Source organism: Mustelus asterias, chromosome 22 (assembly GCF_964213995.1).
Source record: "Mustelus asterias chromosome 22, sMusAst1.hap1.1, whole genome shotgun sequence".
Classification (NCBI taxonomy): domain Eukaryota; kingdom Metazoa; phylum Chordata; class Chondrichthyes; order Carcharhiniformes; family Triakidae; genus Mustelus; species Mustelus asterias.
The window spans coordinates 56,066,816-56,089,980 of record NC_135822.1 but is presented as its reverse complement, the minus strand read 5'-3'; the positions used below and the strand labels follow the sequence as shown (position 1 = coordinate 56,089,980).

General features: G+C 49.7%; 1 protein-coding gene across 3 annotated transcripts in view; it reads left to right on the top strand.

The window, feature by feature from the left end:
* The window catches only part of dock5 (dedicator of cytokinesis 5), a 293,002-nt gene that overhangs the window by 224,516 nt on the left and 45,321 nt on the right, over positions 1 to 23,165 (top strand). For all 3 annotated transcript variants that reach the window (XR_013500554.1, XM_078239223.1, XM_078239224.1), the window contains 10 exons: positions 1,139 to 1,275; positions 1,853 to 1,948; positions 5,444 to 5,542; positions 6,261 to 6,355; positions 7,832 to 7,910; positions 11,025 to 11,125; positions 12,584 to 12,642; positions 14,630 to 14,778; positions 21,311 to 21,396; positions 22,810 to 22,966. Coding sequence is in view for 2 of the 3 variants with exons in the window: in XM_078239223.1 (XP_078095349.1) it covers positions 1,139 to 1,275; positions 1,853 to 1,948; positions 5,444 to 5,542; positions 6,261 to 6,355; positions 7,832 to 7,910; positions 11,025 to 11,125; positions 12,584 to 12,642; positions 14,630 to 14,778; positions 21,311 to 21,396; positions 22,810 to 22,966 (1,058 nt within the window). In the remaining variant the exon portion in view is untranslated. The remainder of the gene's footprint in view (positions 1 to 1,138; positions 1,276 to 1,852; positions 1,949 to 5,443; positions 5,543 to 6,260; positions 6,356 to 7,831; positions 7,911 to 11,024; positions 11,126 to 12,583; positions 12,643 to 14,629; positions 14,779 to 21,310; positions 21,397 to 22,809; positions 22,967 to 23,165) is intronic.

Genomic DNA, 23,165 nt, shown 5'->3' with positions numbered 1-23,165 from the left:
ACTATACACAGACAGTGACCCGAGCCGGGAATCGAACCCGGGTCCCTGGAGCTGTGAAGCTATCTAAATGCTTTTTAAAAGATTGTACTCGCCTCTACTACTACCTCTGGCAGCTCGTTCCAGACACTCACCACCCTCTGTGTGAAAAAATTGTCCCTCTGGACCCTTTTGTATCTCTCCCCTCTCACCTTAAACCTATGCCCTCTAGTTTTAGACTCCCCTACCTTTGGGAAAAGATATTGACTATCTAGCTGATCTGTGCCCCTCATTATTTTATAGACCTCTATAAGATCACCCCTCAGCCTCCTACGCTCCAGAGAGAAAAGTCCCAGTCTATCCAGCCTCTCCTTATAACTCAAACCATCAAGTCCCGGTAGCATCCTAGTAAATCTTTTCTGCTCTCTGCACCCACTTTTCTGCACCCATTTACCAGAGAGAGAGAGAGAGGGTGAGGGAGGGTGGCAGATACAGAGAGGGAAGAGAGAGAGAGGGAGAGAGAGGGTGAGGGAGGGTGGCAGATACAGAGAGGGAAGAGGGAGAGGGAGAGAGAGGGTGAGGGAGGGTGGCAGATACAGAGAGAGGGAGAGAGAGAGAGAGAGGGTGGCCGTTGTAGAGAAAGAGTTACAGAGAAAGAGGGAGAGAGAAGGATAGAGAGAGAGGGTGGCAGTTACAGAGAGAGGGAGAAATAGAGAGTGTGCACAGCAGTCTTAGAGAGGGAAAGAGAGAGAGAGAGCATAGCCGTTACAGAGTGGGAGAAGGAGACAGAGAGACAGAGAAAGAGAGCGAGAAAGATAGAGTGAGACAGAGAAAGATAGAGTGAGGCAGAGAAGGATAAAGAGAGAGGGAAACAGAGAGAGAAAAACAGAGAGAGAAAAACAGAGAGAGATAGAGAAAGGGAAAGATAGAGAGATAGAGAAATAGAAAGAAAGAAAGATAGAGAGATAGAGAAAGTTAGAGAGAGAGAGATACAGAGAGAGAGAGGTAGAGAGAGAGAAAGGTAGAGACAGGGCGAGAGTGAGAGTGTGTTCAGGGAGAGGGGGTGTGAGTGAAAGGCACTGTGTGAAGTCCGGCTCTGGGAGACAGAGTCGGATGTTGAGAATATTTTGAGAGTATTTCAACCTCGGCTTTGCTCCGACAGAATGCAGAGACATCCTCCTCCCTCTCATGATCGACCAACTGAGTGGCCAACTGGACGACAACTCCAGCAAACCCGACCACGAGGCCTGTGCGCACTTACTGAGCGCCGTCCTACAGGTGCTGGACCGCAACGATATCGTGAGTAACCCTCCGCACTCTGACCTGGCCCGTAGAACCACTGCCAGAGGCCATTCAGCCCATCAGTTGCCCCACCGAGCCCTGGTTACCAAAGGACTGCGCGATTGTGAGGCAATCCCATTTACCAGGCCAGACGTTACGGGTGGCACGGTGGCACAGTGGTTAGCCCTGCTGCCTCACAGCGCCAGGGACCCGGGTTCGATTCCCGGCTTGGGTCACTGTCTGTGCGGAGTCTGCACATTCTCCCCGTGTCTGCGTGGGTTTCCTCCGGGTGCTCCGGTTTCCTCCCACAGTCTGAAAGACGTGCTGGTTAGGTGCTAAATTCTCCCTCAGTGTAACCCGAACAGGCGCCGGAGTGTGGCGACTAGGGGATTTTCACAGTAACTTCATTGCGGTGTTAATGTCAGCCTACTTGCAACACTAATAAATAAACTTTAAATTGTACGGGGAGTTTGGCCAATTGTTGCAGAGAGAGGTAGCGGCGAGATTGGCGGGGTGGGAGAGGGGGGGTGGTTTTGCCGTTGGATGGTCTACAACTGCGCAGCTCCATTCTGCCCGATGTCTCATTCCGTTCCAGGGACCCCGCCAAGCTCACGTCCAGCTGATCATGGAGAGGTTATTGAGGAGGATTAACCGTACCGTCATCGGAATGGACCGACAAGCCAGCCACGTCGTGAGTGTCCCACATTCCCCCCCATCCCTCCCCGCGCCCCACCCCTTCGTTGTCCGGTTCGCACTCCGCGACTCTCCCCCAATCTCAAAGCCACCGGACGATAGGACGGTACGCGGTTGAGAAAGGATGATATCTTCACGGAAGATCCAGTCAGGCCTCGCTGTCCAATTGGGTGGAAAATGGAGTTTAATCCGGACCAGCGCGAGGTGACGCAGTTTGGAGGATAGGGAGGCCGTACGGCCTACTCCGAATGGACAGTTACCCTTTCCCCAAACACTCCGCATGCTAGGAGTTTCCCACTCACCTCACTACCCTCTGACCCTCAGACATCATTCACCTGCTGATTAGGCGTTCAGGAATACCCACAATGCAATGATGAATAAATATCTCGAATTGCGTCAAAATTGGGACATCTGTCTCTCAGACCAGTCAAGCAACAGCCTGGTGTAGAACAAAGAACAATACAGCACAGGAACAGGCCCTTCGGCCCTCCAATCCCGCGCCGCTCCCCGGTCCAGGATTGAATCCTGAATCCAGGATCCCCGCCCAATTTTCCAGCCTATCTACATCCTAATATCCTATCCACCGAGCTGTCCCTCACAGCTACGATGCTTTGTTCATCACAACTATTAACTCACCCCCACCCCCCCATTCCAGACCATGTGATCTCCAGGGAGAGGCGAAAACCCAGAGTGAAAACCCCAGGGCCAATATGGGGAAAATAAAATCTGGGAAATTCCTCTCCGACCCCCTGAGGCGATTGAAACGAGTCCAGGAGATCACACTGGCCCTGATCAGAAAATGGTGTAGTCCCGCTCATGGAATCAGACCTTACAGATAGTGTCCCAGATCAAAACAATGCATTTTGGACGATTAAATTTAGGTGTGAATTATACTGTGAATGACAGGTTCCTCAGGAACATTAACATACAGAGGGATCTGGGCGTGCAGGTCCACGCTTCCCTAAACGTGGCAACACAAGGTGATCAAGAAGGCATATGGCATGCTTGCCTTCATCAGACGGGGCATTGAGTACAAGAGTTAGCAAATCATGTTGCAACGACATCAAACCTTGGTTCGGCCGCACTTATTTACTTTTTATTCAGTCGTGGGACACGGGCGTCGCTGGCTGGGCCCAGCATTTATTGCCCATCCCTAGTTGTCCCTTGAGAAGGTGGTGGTGAGCCGCCATCTTGAATCATTGCTGTCCATGTTCTGTGGGTTGACCCACAATGCCGTTAGGGAGAGAGTTCCAGGATTTTGACCCAGCGACAGTGAAGGAACAGCCGATATATTTCCAAGTCAGGATGGTGAGGGGCTCGGAGGGGAACCTGCAGGTGGTGGTGTTCCCCATGTGTCTGCTGCCCTTGTCCTTCTAGATGGAAGTGGTCATGGGTTTGGAAGGTGCTGTCTAAGGATCTTTGGTGAATAAGTGCAGTTCTGGTCACCACACTATCAGAAGGACGTGGAAGCTTTGGAGAGGGTGTAAAGAAGGTTCACCAGGATGTTGCCGGGTCTCGAGGGTGTCGGCTATGAGGAGAGGTTGAATAAACTGGGATTGTTTTCACTGGAAAGACGGAGGCTGAGGGGAGACCTGATAGAGGGTCTAAAAAATGATGAGAGGCACAGACAGGGTGGATAGTCAGAGGCTTTTCCCCAGGGTGGAAGTGTCAATTACAAGGGGGCACAGGTTCAAGGTGAGAGGGGGAAAGTTTAAGGGAGAAGTGCGGGGGAGGTTTTTCACACAGAGAGTGGTGGGTGCCTGGAACGCGCTGCCAGAGGAGGTGGTGGAAGCAGGAACATTAGCAACATTTAAGAGGCATCTGGATGGGTCCATGAATAGGGAGGGAATAGAGGGATACGGACCGGGTACGGGCAGAAGGTTTTTTTTTAGTTTAGTTTGGGCATCATGATCAGCACAGGCTTGGAGGGCCGAAGGGCTTGTTCCTGTGCAGGACTTTTCTTTGTTCAACAAGCGTGTTCTTCCTTGATCCAACCTCCAGCCTCTGTGTTCACATGCCCATCCCCCACCCTCCACTCGCACTCTGAGGAACTTAGAAACTAGAAGCAGGCGTAGGCCATTCGGCCCCTCAAGCCTGCTCCGCCATTCATTACGATCATGGCTGATCATCAAATTGAATACAGTTCTCTCCAATAATGTCCTTTCTGGACTGTCAGTTGGGTGGAGACCCCCCCCCCTTATTAGTAATTCCGCCAAACAAGGGAATTGCCTCTTCGTGTCCAAAGACGTGTAGATTAGATGGATTGGCCATGCTAAATTGTCCCTTAGTGTCCAAAGATGTGCAGGTTAGGTGGATTGGCCATGCTAAATTGTCCCTTAGTGTCCAAAGATGTGCAGGTTAGGTGGATTGGCCATGCTAAATTGTCCCTTAGTGTCCAAAGATGTGTAGATTAGATGGACTGGCCATGCTAAATTGTCCCTTAGTGTCCAAAGATGTGCAGGTTAGGTGGATTGGCCATGCTAAATTGTCCCTTAGTGTCCAAAGATGTGTAGATTGGATGGATTGGCCATGCTAAATTGTCCCTTAGTGTCCAAAGATGTGCAGGTTAGGTGGATTGGCCATGCCAAATTGCCCCTTAGTGTCCAAAGATGTGCAGGTTAGGTGGATTGGCCATGCTAAATTGTCCCTTAGTGTCCAAAGATGTGCAGGTTAGGTGGATTGGCCATGCTAAATTGTCCCTTAGTGTCCAAAGATGTGCAGGTTAGGTGGATTGGCCATGCCAAATTGCCCCTTAGTGTCCAAAGATGTGCAGGTTAGTGGATTGGCCATGCTAAATTGTCCCTTAGTGTCCAAAGATGTGTAGGTTAGGTGGATTGGCCATGCTAAATTGTCCCTTAGTGTCCAAAGATGTGTAGGTTAGGTGGATTGGCCATGCTAAATTGTCCCTTGGTGTCCAAAGATGTGCAGGTTAGGTGGATTGGCCATGCTAAATTGTCCCTTGGTGTCCAAAGATGTGCAGGTTAGGAATAGTGTTCAGTTGCAGGGATAGGGCGGGGGAGTGGCCTGGGTAAAATAATCTGTAAGAGATTCGGTGCAGACTCGATGGGCCGAATGGCCTCTTCTGCACTGTCAGGATTCTATGGATCAAGGGATATGGGATGTGGGGGTGTTGGTGGGGCGGGGGGGGGGGGGGGGGGGGGGAGGGGGGGTGTGGTGGCGGCGGGGGCCGGGATGGGTAAGAGGCTATCAGGATATTCGATGATCAGCCATGATCGCAATGCAGGCCACCAGGGCCGAATGGCCTACCCCTGCTTCTAGTTTCTATGTACGGGTCCAAGACTGGGAGTTTCCCCTGGCGTGGAGAATGTGCAAGTCACTCCAACATCCTCCCCCTTCCCCAGGGATTCCTTTGACACTCAACCTCACACGCGCTAGGCGGTGGAATCTGTCTCCCGGCAATGGGTGATTGGAAGGGCGGCTCTTCCACTGGGTCTTGACAGGACACTGACTCCCTCTCTGCCTCCCCCTACAGGGCCCCTTCATCGCCTGTATGATTGCCATTCTCAACCAAATGGAAGACAGCCATTATAAACACTACATCAACACCTTCAAGACTCGTCACGATGTCATTGTAAGTGTTAAGACCCAGGTTAGAATCTCCAAGGTGTTTTGTGAAGTTATCGTACACCCTAAGTTTAACATTTGAATTTGGCATTGGTGAAAATAAAGTGTTTCACTCCAGGTATGATTCAAGTGACCCACTCGGGAGCTTTTACCAAACCAAGTTTATTTAAGCACGCAGTTAGAATATAGCAAAAATAATTAGCATAACTTTTTCCAATTACAGGAATCAAACGCGATGCAGTGTAATCCTTAACAGCTAGCTATCTCTGATGTTCCAAGTCAAGCAATACCCACTGACGTACATCCTCTTCTAGACTTAGCACAGAAAGCGAGTATGCCCGCGTGATGCTGGATTTTGCAGCTCTGTAACGCCTGCTGTGAATTGCTCCTTTGAATGTTGGATCAATTCTCCGAGGCTTCCCAGTTCTGGAACCTTCACCACGTCTCCGGAGAGAGAGAGAGAGAGAAAGACAGAGACATTGCCTGCCACGCACACGCACATACCAGCACACACGCACACACACACACACATGTACCAGCAGAGGGAGTCTAAAGAATGCCCCATGTATTTCCAGCACGTTCTGATTCAAAATGTCCCTGGTTGAATGTCAAACAGGCTCTGCCCCGGCTCAAACTAATCACCAAACGTTCTGGTATCGTCACAACCACCTTTACCACCCCGAAGATTTAAAGACTGAATTGGGTCCCTTGTTCTTCCTTCCCAGGACTTTCTGATGGAGACATTCATCATGTTCAAGGATCTCATCGGGAAGAACGTTTATCCCTCGGATTGGATGGTGATGAACATGGTGCAGAACAGGTAGGGGGATGCTCAGAAGGGTAAGAAAGCAGAGTGTGATCCCAGGAACCAAAACATTGGAGGTAGTGCAGCCTCTCAAGTTGGCATCAACAAGCCATCGTTCTGGGCATATACCAGTGGGGTATATACCCCCCCACAACTTCCTGGCAGCCGTCTGATATTAAAGGCAGTTTCGTTGCTAACCTTCAGGGGGATTCACCTTTGACCCCAAGATGACCTTCCATCCTCAAGCCATCCTGCGCTTGCGAAACAAAATGTAACCTCCACTGTGGGATGTGCACTTACTGAACAATCTTGAGTGCACCAATAGCTACACTAACAACCAATTAAAGATCATCGGTGATGTGGCTCATTTATACCTACTCAAATTGACACTCGTATCCATTCTGTGCAAGTAAAAGGAATATGTCCAAGCCTTATCTAGAATTACCCCGGAGCTTGGGGAGTCTATAATTCCCAGTTGCTCTCTCCAATGGCAATGTGTTAGGGACCAGATCAGAAACTCCAAGGTATATTCAGAAGTTAGCACATACCCCAACTTTTATTGATTTTGGCATTAGTGCTTCACTCCAGGTGTGATTCGATTGACCCACTAGGAAGCTTTTATTAAAATTAATTTAATTTTACATCACAATTAAAATATAAAAAAAGAATTAGCACAAATTTTACCAGTTGAAATATTTCAACAGGGCAAGTTATAATTCTTAACTGCTAGCCGATCTCTATTAGTTCCAATTTAAGCAATATCCCCACAGATATAAATCGCTCTTCAGAAAACATATAGGCTGATGTGAGTGCGAGGCTTCCAACCTTTTAACATCCCTGGACAGAGATACAGAAGGACGCCTGTCTTCTGACTCTCATACAGCCACCTCCAGAGAAAGACCCATCTTCAAACAGCAGAACATCAGAGAAAGAGACCGATTTTCTGGCAGGTCCCAGACTCCAATCTCCAGAGAGGGAGATAGGGAGCTTCTCCTGCCTGAATATCCCAAGCAACAACTGAGCCTATCCCCGCCCAGTCACATGACTTTCCTGTCAATCAACCTAATCAAGCCCCACTCTGGAAAACCCCAGGGGAAAACACAAAAATAACAACACTGCATTAATCCAGATTAAAACAGGAATTACAACAATTCGGATCAATTATGCTGCTGCAGTTACAACATGTGGGCTCTCAGTTATAGACAAAGTGGCACCGATAAATAGAACTCACTGTTTAAAAAAATCCTGCACAAGAAACATGACACAAATACCTTTCTTAAAGGCACAGTGTCATCACAGATGCCTCAGCCAACCAACTTGCCAACCAATCAGCTCCCTCTATTGTTTGAAATTTGGAATTCTTGCATTTGTCCTGATAAGTAAAAGTCAAAAAGTTTCGACAGCACCTCCTTTCAGCAAGAACGAATAAAAAGGTGTGTCCAAGGCTGCGAATATGCTCAGTTTTTGCTGCCTCTCTCTCTCTCCCTGTAGGGTTTTCCTTCGAGCCATCAACCAGTTCGCAGCTGTCCTCAACAAGCTATTCCTCGACCAAGCTAATTTTGAGTTACAGGTGAGTAAGAGGGGGGAGGGGTTGGATTTCTCCCCTGGAGAAGAGGGGGAGAGGGGGGTGGGTGTGTTGTCTCTCAGAGCTCAAAGGTGAAAAAAGGTTACGAGATTTTGGAGGATCAAATTTAGGTGTGAATTGTACTGTAAATGGCAGAACCCTCAGGAACATTAACATACAGAGGGATCTGGGCGTGCAGGTCCACAATTCCCTAAAAGTGGCAGCACAGAGGGCCAAGGTGATTAAGAAAGCAGATAGCATAGAAACATAGAAAAACTACAGCACAAACAGGCCCTTCGGCCCCACAAGTTGTGCCGAACACATCCCTACCTTCGAGACCTACCTATAACCCTCCATCCTATTAAGCTCCATGTACTCATCCAGGAGTCTCTTAAAAGACCCGATTGAGTTTGCCTCCACCACCACTGACGGCAGCCGATTCCACTCGCCCACCACCCTCTGTGTGAAAAACTTACCCCTAACATTTCCCCTGTACCTACCCCCCAGCACCTTAAACCTGTGTCCTCTCGTAGCAGCCATTTCCACCCTGGGAAAAAGCCTCTGAGAGTCCACCCGATCTATGACTCTCAACATCTTATACACCTCTATTAGGTTTCCTCTCATCCTTCGTCTCTCCAAGGAGAAAAGACCGAGCTCCCTCAGCCTATCCTCATAAGGCATGCCACTCAATCCAGGCAACATCCTTGTAAATCTCCTCTGCACCCTTTCAATCATTTCCACATCCCTCCTGTAATGAGGCGACCAGAACTGAGCACAGTACTCCAAGTGGGGTCTGACGAGGGTCTTATATAGCTGCATCATTATCCCCGGACTCCTAAACTCAATCCCTCGATTGATAAAGGCCAGCACACCATACGCCTTCTTAACCACCTCCTCCACCTGAAGGGCCGATTCTAGAGTCCTATGGACCCGGACCCCAAGGTCCTTCTGATCCTCTACAGTACTAAGAGTCTTTCCCTTTATATTGTACTCCTTCATCCCATTTGACCTGCCAAAATGGACCACTACGCATTTATCTGGGTACTTGCCTTCATCGGTCAGGGCACTGAGTACAAGAGTTGGGAAATCCTGTTGCAGCTATATAAAACCTCGGTTAGGCCGCATTTGGAGTATTGCGTGCAGTTCTGGTCACCACACTACCAGAAGGACGTGGAAGCTTTGGAGAGAGTGGGAAGAAGGTTCACCAGGATGTTGCCGGGTCTCAAGGGCGTCGGCTATGGGGAGAGGTTGGATAAACTGGGATTGTTTTCACTGGAAAGACAGAGGCTGAGGGGAGACCTGGTCTACAAAATGATGAGAGGCACAGACAGGGTGGATAGTCAGAGGCTTTTTCCCCAGGGTGGAAGTGTCGATTAAAAGGGGGGCACAGGTTCAAGGTGCGAGGGGGGAAGTTTAAGGGAGATGTGCGGGGGAAGTTTTTCACACAGAGAGTGGTGGGTGCCTGGAACGCGCTGCCAGAGGAGGTGGTGGAAGCAGGAACATTAGCAACATGTAAGAGGCATCTGGATGGGTCCATGAATAGGGAGGGAATAGAGGGATACAGACCGAGTAAGGGTAGAAGGTTTTTTTTAGTTTAGTTAGGGCATCATGATCAGCACCAGCCAGCGACGCCCGTGTCCCATCACTGAATAAGAAATTCAGGTTGTCAGGATGGAGATTTGAGGCAGAGTTATGGTCAGCTGGCTATCTCGCTTGCTCTCTGAGTGCCTGGTACGACCTTTCAACCCCTAACCCAAACCCTCCTGGCCTGAGACCCACAGGCCCACCTGCTCCAGGGCGATTCAAGGCTTTGGGGTCCTTCCTTCACCAGTAGACCCAGCAGAGGCCATTGACATCTTCCTGGGGGCTGCTGGGAGGGGACGACTTCCGCCCCAGTCAAGTCCTTCCCTTCGGCCCTCGTTAGTAGGCTGCCCCGCACTGTTTCAGAGTCTCACTGGGGCAACTTCTCCCCCCCACGACTGACCGTCCTTTCGCATTTGCATGCGGCAACCTCTGACCTTTGAACCTCGCAACACGTCAGCCAAGGTGGCTCGATGGGCCAATCTCAGTGGCCCAGCCTGGTCCCAGCATCATGAGGACAGGGAAGATGGCGCCATGGGGGGATTATCACTGAGCTAGCAATCCAGAGGGCACAGTCGAAGAGACTGGGGAGGGAGGGGGTGCATACAGTTCAGTGGCAGGTGGAGGCCGTTCAGCCAATCGAAGCCATGCTGGCTCATTCCAGAGCGATCCAGTCAAATCTATTCCCCCTCCACCTTCCGCTCGAACCCCTTCATTCCCCTCAAGTCAAAGAATCATAGAATCCCTACAGTGCAGAAGGAGGCCATTCAGCCCAACGAGACTGTACCAACAACAATCCCAACCAGCCCCTATCCCTGCAACTCCATGTCTTTACCCTGCTAATCCCCCTAACACTAAGGGGCAATTTAGCATGGCCAATCCACCCAACCTGGACATCTTTGGACACTAAGGGGCAATTTAGCATGGCCAATCCACCCTACCTGGACATCTTTGGACACTAAGGGGCAATTTAGCATGGCCAATCCACCTAACCTGCACATATTTGGACACTAAGGGGCAATTTAGCACGGCCAATCCACCCAACCTGGATATCTTTGGTCACTAAGGGGCGATTTAAAATGGCCAATCCACCTAACCTGCACAACTTTAGAGTTCCCCCAACCAATTTCCTTCGCAAATCGTTCATCGTCTCATCTTCCCCGGCCTCATGGGCAGCAAGTTCCGGATCAGTCCCACTCACTGTGTAGAGAAAGGTTCTCCCTCACGATCCTCACACCCCCCCGGGCTGCCTCACTGCGTGCCCCTGACCAGCCCCCGAATCCTAATAGCAGGAGCAGATGAGAACAAAATATCTTTGTCAAGTTTGATTCGATGGGCCAAAGGGCCTATTCTGTGGTGTTCGAGTCGATGATCTTATCCTTACCGTGGGATGTGGGGAGTTACCGATGGGATAGTTTTCGGAGTGCTGATCCATTGTGAGGCCTTTGGGATGGGACATGTTCAGATGGGACCCTCTCCCCCCACACCCCCGCCCTGGCCAATCAAGAACTAATGAGAATTCCTTCCTATTCCTTACAGCTTTGGAATAATTACTTCCATTTGGCCATCGCATTCCTGACACAGGACTCACTGCAGCTGGAGAGCTTCTCAACTGAGAAACGCAACAAAGTCATCAGCAAGTAATGTTCACCGCCTAAATATTCACCAGAGAGTGCAGAGGGAGCTTTACTCTGTATCTAACCCCGTGCTGTGCCTGTCCTGGGAGTGTTTGATTGGGACAGTGTAGAGGGAGCTTTACTCTGTATCTAACCCTGTGCTGTACCTGTCCTGGGAGTGTTTGATGGGGGACAGTGTAGAGGGAGCTTTACTCTGTATCTAACCCCATGCTGTACCTGTCCTGGAGTGTTTGATGGGGACACTGTAGAGGGAGCTTTACTCTGTATCTAACCCCGTGCTGTACCTGTCCTGGGAGTGTTTGGTGGGGACAGTGCAGAGAGAGCTTTACTCTGTATCTAACCCCGTGCTGTACCTGTCCTGGGAGTGTTTGATGGGGACAGTGTCGAGGGAGCTTTACTCTGTATCTAACCCCGTGCTGTACCTGTCCTGGGAGTGTTTGCTGGGGACAGTGCAGAGAGAGCTTTACTCTGTATCTAACCCCGTGCTGTACCTGTCCTGGGAGTGTTTGATGGGGGACAGTGTAGAGGGAGCTTTACTCTGTATCTAACCCCGTGCTGTACCTGTCCTGGGAGTGTTTGATGGGGACAGTGTAGAGGGAGCTTTACTCTGTATCTAACCCCGTGCTGTACCTGTCCTGGGAGTGTTTGATGGGGACAGTGCAGAGAGAGCTTTACTCTGTATCTAACCCCGTGCTGTACCTGTCCTGGGAGTGTTTGATGGGGACAGTGTCGAGGGAGCTTTACTCTGTATCTAACCCCGTGCTGTACCTGCCCTGGGAGTGTTTGATGGGGACAGTGTAGAGGGAGCTTTACTCTGTATCTAACCCCATCCTGTACCTGCCTTGGGAGTGTTTGATGGGGACAGTGCAGAGGGAGCTTTACTCTGTATCTAACCCCGTGCTGTACCTGTCCTGGGAGTGTTTGATGGGGACAATGTAGAGGGAGCTTTACTCTGTATCTAACCCCGTGCTGTACCTGCCTTGGGAGTGTTTGATGGGGACAGTGCAGAGGGAGCTTTACTCTGTATCTAACCCCGTGCTGTACCTGTCCTGGGAGTGTTTGATGGGGACAATGTAGAGGGAGCTTTACTCTGTATCTAACCCCGTGCTGTACCTGCCCTGGGAGTGTTTGATGGAGACAGTGCAGAGGGAGCTTTACTCTGTATCTAACCCCGTGCTGTACCTGTCCTGGGAGTGTTTGATGGGGACAGTGTAGAGGGAGCTTTACTCTGTATCTAACCCCGTGCTGTACCTGACCTGGGAGTGTTTGATGGGGACAGTGTAGAGGGAGCTTCACTCTGTATCTAACCCCGTGCTGTACCTGTCCTGGGAGTGTTTGATGTTGACAGTGCAGAGGGAGCTTTACTCCGTATCTAAACACAGTGAGGTATTAATTAATTTCATTAAAATGAATTGCTTCAGTTTGCTTTGAGTTTCTCGATTCCTTGTCTGTGTTTTGTAGGTATGGGGACATGAGGAAAGAAATAGGATTCAACATTCGAGACATGTGGTATATTCTGGGTGAGTATCTTGCTGAGCTCTTCGATCTGTGATTCCGTCTGAACTGTGTTCAGTGTCACAGGAAAGAGAGTGAATTGAGAATTACCCTCCCCTGCACTGAATACACAGTACGGAGGCCACTCAGCCCCACATGTTCCTGCTATCTCATCATTCGATCATTCCCCCCATTAACATCTGCTGCAGTCGGTGTGGTGTAGGTACTGCGATGCCTCTGTAGTTCAACAGCTGGCGTCCATTACCCCGCAGTGCTGTTAGGGAGGGTGTTCCAGGATTGTTATTGGACCTCAGTCAGTCTGTGTGGTGTAGGTACACCCACAGTGCTGTTAGGGAGGGTGTTCCAGGATTGTTATTGGACATCAGTCAGTCCGTGTGGTGTAGGTACACCCACAGTGCTGTTAGGGAGGGTGTTCCAGGATTGTTATTGGACATCAGTCAGTCTGTGTGGTGTAGATACACCCACAGTGCTGTTAGGGAGGGAGTTCCAGGATTGTTATTGGACATCAGTCAGTCCGTGTGGTGTAGGTACACCCACAGTGCTGTTAGGGAGGGAGTTCCAGGATTGTTATTGGACATCAGTCAGTCCGTGTGGTGTAGGTACACCCACAGTGCTGTTAGGGAGGGAGTTCCAGGATTGTTATTGGACATCAGTCAGTCCGTGTGGTGTAGGTACACCCACAGCGCTGTTAGGGAGGGAGTTCCAGGATTGTTATTGGACATCAGTCAGTCCGTGTGGTGTAGGTACACCCACAGTGCTGTTAGGGAGGGAGTTCCAGGATTGTTATTGGACATCAGTCAGTCCGTGTGGTGTAGGTACACCCACAGTGCTGTTAGGGAGGGAGTTCCAGGATTGTTATTGGACATCAGTCAGTCCGTGTGGTGTAGGTACACCCACAGTGCTGTTAGGGAGGGAGTTCCAGGATTTTGACCCAGCGACAGTGAAGGAACGGCCGATATATTTCCAAGTCAGGATGGTGAGTGGCTCGGAGGGGAACTTGCAGGTGGTGGTGTTCCCCATGTATCTGCTGCCCTTGTCCTTCTAGATGGTAGAGGTTGTGGGTTTGGAAGGTGCTGTCTAAGGATGAGTTTAAGTTCAAGTTTATTGATTATTGTCACAATTAGGCTAACATTAACACTGAAACAAGATGAGGGTGTATTTAATGAATGGCAGGACTCTTGGAAGCTCCGAGGAATGATAGGATCTTGGGGTAATTATTCACAGTTTAAGTTTAAAGTTTATGTATTAGTGTCATAAGTCGGCTTACATTAACACTGCAATGAAGCTACTGTGAAAATCCTCTAGTCGCCACACTCCGGCGCCTGTTCGGGTTACACTGAGGGAGAATTTAGCACCTGACCAGCACGTCTTTCGGACTGTGGAAGGAAACCGGAGCACCCGGGGGAAACCCACGCAGACACGGGGAGAATGTGCAGACTCCGCACAGTGACCCAAGCCGGGAATCGAACCCGGGTCCCTGGCGCTCTGAGGCGGCAGTGCTAACCCACTGTGCCACAGTGTTGAACGTAACTTGCAGCCCTCGACATGTGAGAACCTGACGATCGCTGCACCCCTTGGCATCAGGGCTCGGTGGGGCAGCTGATGGGCTGAATGGCCTCTGTCAGTGGGTCTACGGGACAGATCAGATTGCGGAGGGTAACGCATGGGCACGGGGGAGAACGTGCAGACTCCGCACAGACAGTGACCCGAGGCCGGGAATCGAACCCGGGTCCCTGGTGCCGTGAGGCAGCAGTGCTAACCACTGTGCCACCGTGCTGAGTTGCCGCCGCGCGTCCCGTAGTTGGGGCGTCGGAGGGAGTGAGTGTGACAGGCTTGGAGGGAGAGGGTCAAACATCCTCTTTACTTCAAGGGTCGGGGGTTGGGTGGTCAGTGATCGGACGTGTGGGTCGGGGGGGGGGGCCATAGATTTAAAGCGATTGGCTGTAAGATTGGAGGGTGTTTGCTGAACGGACTTCTCTGCTTGTGTCACAGGCCCCCACAAGATCAAGTTCATCCCAGGCATGGTGGGCCCAATCCTGGAGATGACCCTGATTCCGCAGCCTGAGTTACGGAGAGCCACCATCCCAATCTTCTTCGACATGATGCAGTGTGAATACAACGTCAACCGCTCCTTCCATCTGGTGAGTGCCCCAGGCCGGGCCCGGGAGGGGGAGGGGAAACCGCGACGCCAGAACTGAGAGGAGGACTGACTAGGCCCTGAAGCCTGCTCCTCAATTTGGGAAGAGTGCAGCTGATCTGGCTAACCTTCCTCCCTCGAAAACTCTGCCTTGGATCCCACAAAGAACAGTACAGCACAGGAACAGGCCCTTCGGCCCTCCAAGCCTGCGTCACTCACGTTGTCCTATCTCGACCAACCGCTTGTATCCCTCTATTCCCCACCTGTTCTATCCAGATAAGTCTTAAATGTTGCTTATGTATCTGCCTCAACCACCTCACTGGGCAGTGCATTCCAGGCCCCCACCACCCTCTGTGTAAAAAACTTCCCCCGCACATCTCCACTGAACCTTTCCCCCCTTATCCTGAACTTGTGCCCCCTTGTAATTGTCATTTCTGCCCTGGGAAAAAGCTTCCAACTGTTCACCCTATCCATACCCCTCATAATTTTATAAACTTCTATCAGGTCGTCCCTCAGCCTCCGTCTTTCCAGGGAGAACAATCCCAGTTTATTCAATCTCTCCTCGTAGCTAATACCCTCCAAACCAGGCAACATCCTGGTAAACCTTTTCTGTACTCCCTCCAAAGCCTCCATATCCTTCTGGTAGTGCGGTGACCAGAATTGGACATAGTATTCCAAATGTGGCCTAACCAACGTTTTATAAAACAAAGAACAAAGAACAGTACAGCACAGGAAACAGGCCCTTCGGCCCTCCAAGCCTGTGCCGTTCATTGGTCCAACGAGACCAATCGTTTGTATCCCTCCATTCCCAGTCTGCTCATGTGACTATCCAGGTAAGTCTTAAACAATGTCAGCGTGCCTGCCTCCACCACCCTACTTGGCAGCGCATTCCAGGCCCCCACCACTCTCTGTGTAAAAAACATCCCTCTGATATCTGAGTTATACCTCGCCCCTCTCACCTTGAGCCCGTGACCCCTCGTGATCGCCACCTCCGACCTGGGAAAAAGCTTCCCCCTATCTATACCCTTCATAATTTTGTACACCTCTATTAGGTCTCCCCTCATTCTCTGTCTTTCCAGGGAGAACAAACCCAGTTTACCCAATCTCTCCTCATAGCTAAGACCCTCCATACCAGGCAACATCCTGGCAAACCTTTTCTGCACTCTCTCTAACGCGTCCACGTCCTTCTGGTAGTGCGGCGACCAGAACTGGACGCAGTACTCCAAATGTGGCCTAACCAGCGTTCTATACAGCTGCATCATCAGACTCCAGCTTTTATACTCTATACCCCGTCCTATAAAGGCAAGCATGCCATATGCCTTCTTCACCACCTTCTCCACCTGTGCTGCCACCTTCAAGGATTTGTGGACTTGCACACCTAGGTCCCTCTGTGTTTCTATACTCTTCATGGCTCTGCCATTTATTGTGTAACTCCCCTCTACATTAGTTCTTCCAAAATGCATCACTTCGCATTTATCTGGATTAAATTCCATCTGCCATTTCTCCGCCCAATTTTCCAACCTATCTATATCCTGCTGTATTGCCCGACAATGTTCATCGCTATCCGCAAGTCCAGCTATCTTCGTGTCATCCGCACACTTGCTGATAACACCAGTTACACCTTCTTCCAAATCATTTATATATATCACAAATAGCAGAGGTCCCAGTACAGAGCCCTGCGGAACACCACTGGTCACAGACCTCCAGCCAGAAAAAGACCCTTTGACTGCTACCCTCTGTCTCCTGTGGCCAAGCCAGTTTTCTACCCATCTAGCCACCTCTCCTTGTATCCCATGAGCCTTAACCTTCTTAACAAACCTGCCATGAGGGACTTTGTCAAATGCCTTACTGAAATAGACGACATCCACGGCCCTTCCTTCGTCAACCGTTTTTGACACTTCCTCAAAAAACTCCACCAAATTTGTAAGGCACGAGCTCCCTCCTACAAAACCATGCTGTCTGTCACTAATGAGATTGTTCCGTTCTAAATGCGCATACATCTTGTCTCTAAGAATCCTCTCCAACAACTTCCCTACCATGGACGTCAAGCTCACTGGCCTATAATTACCCGGGTTATCCCTGCTACCCTTCTTAAATAACGATACCACATTCGCTATCCTCCAATCCTCAGGGACCTCACCTGTGTCCAATGAAGAGACAAAGATTTCCGTCAGAGGCCCAGCAATTACATCTCTTGTCTCCCTGAGCAGTCTAGGATAGATGCCATCAGGCCCTGGGAATCTGTCAGTTTCAATGTTCCCTAAAAAACCTAACACTTCCTCCCTTGTTAGATTCTCTCTAACAGGTCAACACCTCCCTCTGAGACACTTCCAGTCAACAAGTCCCTCTCCTTTGTGAATACCGATGCAAAGTATTCATTTAGGATCTCCCCTATTCCCTTGGGTTCTAAGCATAATTCCCCTCCTTTGTCCCTGAGAGGTCCGACTTTTTCCCTGACAACTCTTTTGTTCCTAACATATGAATAAAATGCCTTGGGATTCTCCTTAATCCTGTCTGCCAAGGACATTTCGTGACCTCTTTTTGCCCTTCCAACTCCTCGTTTGAGTTCTTTCCTACTCTCTCTGTATTCCTCCAGAGCTGCTATAAACTGTAACATAATTTGCCAACTTTTATACTCGATGCCCTATCCGATGAAAGCAAGCATGCCACATGCTTTCTTCACCACCTTTTCCACCTGTGCTGCCACTTTTAAGGATCTGTGGACCTGTACTCCCAGATCTCTCTGTGTGTCTACGCTCCTGATGGTTCTGCCATTTATTTTATTGCTCCCACCTGAATTGGATCCACCGAAATGCATCACCTCACATTCCATAGAACCATAGAAAATTACAGCTCAGAAACAGGCCTTTTGGCCCTTCTTGTCTGTGCCGAACCATTTTTTGCCTAGTCCCACTGACCTGCACTTGGACCATATCCCTCCACACCCCTCTCATCCATGAACCCGTCCAAGTTTTTCTTAAATGTTAAAAGTGACCCCGCATTTACCACTTTATCCGGCAGCTCATTCCACACTCCCACCACTCTCTGCGTGAAGAAGCTCCCCCTAATATTCCCTTTAAACTTTTCTCCTTTCACCCTTAACCCATGCCCTCTGGTTTTTTTCTCCCCTAGCCTCAGCGGAAAAAGCCTGCTTGCATTCACTCTATCTATACCCATCAAAATCTTATACACTTCTATCAAATCTCCCCTCAATCTTCTACGCTCCAGGGAATAAAGTCCCAACCTATTCAATCTCTCTCTGTAACTCAGCTTCTCAAGTCCCGGCAACATCCTTGTCAACCTTCTCTGCACTCTTTCAACCTTATTTACATCCTTCCTGTAACTAGGTGACCAAAACTGTACACAATACTCTAAATTTGGCCTCACCAATGCCTTATATGACCTTACCATAACACTCCAACTTTTATACTCGATACTCCGATTTATAAAGGCCAATGTACCAAAGGCACTCTTTACGACCCTATCCACCTGTGACGTCACTTTTAGGGAATTCTGTACCTGTATTCCCAGATCCCTCTGTTCAACTGCACTCTTCAGAGTCCTACCATTTACCCTGTACGTTCTACTTTGGTTTGTCCTTCCAAAGTGCAATATCTCACACTTGTCTGCGTTAAATTCCATTTGCCATTTTTTAGCCCATTTTTCTAGTTGGTCCAAATCCCTCTGCAAGCTTTGAAAACCTTCCTCACTGTCCACTACACCTCCAATCTTTGTATCATCAGCAAAATTGCTGATCCAATTTACCACATTATCATCCAGATCATTGATATAGATCGTCCAGATTAAATTCCGTCTGCCATTTCTCCGCCCAATTTTCCAGCCCCTCTATATCCTGCTGTATTCTCTGACAATCTTCATCACGATCCGCAACTCCGCCAATCTTAGTATCATCCGCAAACTTACTAATCAGACCAGCTACGTGTTCTTCCAAAAGCCATTTATATATATTAGACAGCAGAGGTCCCAGCACTGATCCCTGCGGAACACCACTAGCTACAGACCTCCATTCAGAAAAACACCCTCCCACCACTACCCCGTCTTCGATGGCCAAGCCAGTTCTGAATCCATCTAGCTAGTTCACCCCTGATCCCGTGTGATTTAACCTTTTGTACCAACCTGCCAATATTCAATATTCCGCAGCCTCCCACTGCTTTCTCGGGGGGGAGAATTCCATAGACTGAGGTTATGGTTTGGATTAGAAATTTCAAAGTGTTTTATGAAGCCCATTTGAACCATAAGTTTTGTGTCAAAAATTTGACTAGGATAAGCATGAGATGTTCCACCTCAGGTGTGATGTAAATGACCCACTCGGGAGATTTTACCGAACAAAGTTTATTTTAGAATATAGTTAACATGTATACTAAGAAAATTAGCAAGAACATTTACCAATTACAAACAAGATACAAAACAATCACAATAATGTTTCACCCTTCACTAATATATATCAGATTTTTTTTATTCATTCCTGGGACATGGGCGTCGTTGGCTGGTCCAGCATTTATTGCCCATCCCTAGTTGCCCGAGGGCAGTTGAGAGTCAACCACATTGCTGTGGCTCTGGAGTCACATGTAGGCCAGACCGGGGTAAGGACGGCAGATTTCCTTCCCTAAAGAGAACCAGATGGGTTTTCCTGACAATCGGAATGGGTCATCAGTAGATTCTTAATTCCAGATAATTTTTTTAATTGAATTTAAATTCCACCATCTGCCGTGGCGGGATTCGAACCCAGGTCCCCCAGAACATCAGCTGAGTTTCTGGATTAATAGTCCGGCGATAATACCACTAGGCTCCCCGATCTCCAATTCTGAGGGGCCTTTGACAGAGTGGATACTGAGAGGATGTTTCTCCCCCCCTCGTGGGCGGAATCTCAACCTGGGGTGGGGGCGCAACTTCAGAATAAAGGGTCTCCCATCGAAGACAGGGATGAGTAGGAATTTCTTCTCTCAGAGGGTGGTCAGTGTGTGTACCTTTAAGAGGTTTTTTAAAAACATGGTCACAGCCTTGGGTGATGTCATTGCTGAAAGGAGGGAACAAAACTGTGTGTCGGTCAGGTGACAAGGGTTGTTTTTAGTTTATTTTGGCTGCAGTGTTAGAGGCGGTCTTAGAAGCAAGCTGGAAAAGAAGTCTCTTTCTCTCTCTGTTGCGCTTTGAAAATGTAACCAGTTAACTGATAGAAAGGCTTGTTGCCATGCTGCAGTAACGAATCTGTGCTGTGGTGTTCTGATCTGAATACAAACTGCTCTGAGTTTTCAAGATCATTTGAAATCAGCATTCAACCCAGGGAACCGATGAGTGTAGGTCCAATCTGCTCAATCGCTACTCATAAGACAAGCTTCCCTTCATCCCAGGGATCGACCTAGTGAACCTTCCCAGAAACTGCGTCCAAAGCCAGTAAGCAGAGCAATTTTCTCCCTGCCCTGGGCATCCACCCAGATTCCAGGGCAGGCCCACACTAGGATACTTGCTAACTTCTGCCAACTGGGACAGCCCATCCCTGAAGCCTCAGGCCACACAGAGCAACATCTTAATGTTCACTAATGTCCTTTAGGGAAGGAAATCTGCCGTCCTGACCTGGTCTGGCCTACATGTGACTCCAGAGCCACAGCAATGTGGTTGACTCTCAACTGCCCTCGGGCAACTAGGGATGGAAAAAAATGCTGGCCCAGCCAGCGACGCCCGTGTCCCACAAATGCATAAAAAAGAACATCAACCCTAAGAGTGGCACGGTGGCACGGTGGGTTAGCACTGCTGCCTCACAGCACCCGGGACCCGGGTTCGATTCCAGCCTCGGGTCACTGTCTATGTGGAGTCTGCACATTCTCCCCATGTCTGCGTGGGTTTCCTCCGGGTGCTCCGGTTTCCTCCCACAGTCCAAAGATGTGCAGGTTAGGTGGATTGGCCATGCTAAATTGCCCCTTAGTGTCCAAAGGTGTGCAGGTTAGGTGGATTGGCCATGCTAAATTGTTCCTTAGTGTCCAAAGATGTTTAGGTTAGGTGGATTGGCCATGCTAAATTGCCCCTTAGTGTCTAAAGATGTGTAGGTTAGGTGGATTGGCCATGCTAAATTGCCCCTTAGTGTCTAAAGATGTGTAGGTTAGGTGGATTGGCCATGCTAAATTGTCCCTTAGTGTTAGGGGGACTGGCTAGCGTAAATGCATGGGGTTATGGGGTAGGGCCTGGGTGGGATTGTGGTTGGTGCAGACTCGATGGGCCAAATGGCCTCCTTCTGCACTGGAGGGCTTGTATGATTCTATCCCAACTCCTGCTCACCATTCAATGATTCTTTGTGTCCTGGAGACGGGGTGAGGTTCATCTGCGGCGCCCCTTGTAATCGAGTAGCTGTCTGGCTTTCCCTCAGACTGGAGACTGGTTGGCTGGGCGAGATAGGGCCTAATACTGAGCAAACGCGATTCTCGTGCACCAAGTGGGCAGTTTTACCATCGGACATCTCATTAGAGGCATCACTATGCGTCAGTAATGCCCACCTGCTATATCAAACACGTCTATCGTTCCAGTTTGAAAACGAACTCATCACCAAACTGGACCAGGAGGTGGAGGGAGGCAGAGGAGACGAACAGTACAAGATCCTCCTGGAGAAAACGTAAGTGTTGAACCAGGCACCTTGCATCTTAAGCAGCCATCTTGTCTGCCAGAGGGTCAGTACTGAGGGAGTGCTGCACTGTCAGAGGGTCAGTACTGAGGGAGTGCCGCACTGTCAGAGGGTCAGTACTGAGGGAGTGCCGCACTGACAGAGGGTCAGTACTGAGGGAGTGCCGCACTGTCAGAGGGTCAGTACTGAGGGAGTGCCGCACTGTCAGAGGGTCAGTACTGAGGGAGTGCCGCACTGTCAGAGGGTCAGTACTGAGGGAGTGCCGCACTGTCAGAGGGTCAGTACTGAGGGAGTGCCGCACTGTCAGAGGGTCAGTACTGAGGGAGTGCCGCAATGTCAGAGGGTCAGTACTGAGGGAGTGCTGCACTGTCAGAGGGTCAGTACTGAGGGAGTACTGCACTGTCAGAGGGCCAGTGCTGAGGGGGTGCCGCACTGTCAGAGGGTCAGTACTGAGGGAGTGCCGCACTGTCAGAGAGTCAGTGCTGAGGGAGTGCCGCACTGTCAGAGAGTCAGTGCTGAGGGAGTGCCGCACTGTCAGAGGGTCAGTACTGAGGGAGTGCCGCACTGTCAGAGGGTCAGTACTGAGGGAGTGCCGCACTGTCAGAGGGTCCGTTAGGATTATATTCACTGGAGTTTAGAAGAGCGAGAGGGGATCTCATAGAAACTTATAAAATTCTAACAGGATTAGACAGGGTAGATTCAGAAAGAATGTTCCCGATGGTGGGGGAGTCCAGAACTAGGGGTCATAGTTTGAGGATAAGGGGTAAACCTTTTAGAACTGAGGTGAGGAGAAATTTCTTCACCCAGAGGATGGTGAATGTGTGGAATTCACTCCCACAGAAAGTAGTTGAGGCCAGAATGTTGTGTGATTTCAAGAAGAAATTAGATTTTGCTCTTGGGGCTAAAGGGATCGAGGGATATGGGGGGGAAGGGGGGATCAGGATATTGAATTTGATGATCAGCCGTGATCAGAATGAATGGGGGAGCAGGCTCAAAGGGCCGAATGGTCTACTCCTGCTTCTGGTTCCTATGTTTCTATGTTTATTCACCCTGTCCTTCTTTGTAGACTTCTATCAGATCGCCCCTCAACCTTCTGAACTCGAGGGAATAAAGGCCAAGTTGTCTAATCTCTCCTTTTAACTTAACCCCTGATGTCCTGACATCGTAAACCCGCATTGAACTCCCTCAGAGTGGGAAGGATTACAGTGGGGAAAGAGACGGGGAAAGAAAAAGCTTTTACCAAGTCGGGGAATTATGCGTCGGCTCCTCTGACAATGCGGCACCTCCACGGTATCGCTAGTATCGACCTCGAGGGAATGATGGGCCACTGGAGAGAGGAAGGGTGTGCATAGCAAATGTAATGTTTCACTGCTGAGTGTTGCCCCCATGGTATCTGTTCCTCAGCCTTCTGGAGCACTGCAAAAAGCACAAGTACCTCGCTACCTCGGGAGAAGCCTTCGTCATTTTAGTCTCCAGCCTGCTGGAAAACCTCCTCGATTACAGGACCATCATGCACGATGGCAGCAAGGAAAACCAAATGAGCTGTACCGTCAATGTTCTGGTGAGTGTTTGCGGTGGGAGAGGGCTACCAGGATCCTCTATCCGCTGTTTAAGGCTGGTGTCCACTCGCCCTCTCCTTTCTATGAAGGCTCGTATGAGAATATTGGGGGCATGGTTAGTAAGTTTGCAGATGACACTAAGATTGGTGGCATAGTGGACAGTGAAGAAAGTTATTTAGGATTGCAGCGGGATCTTGATCA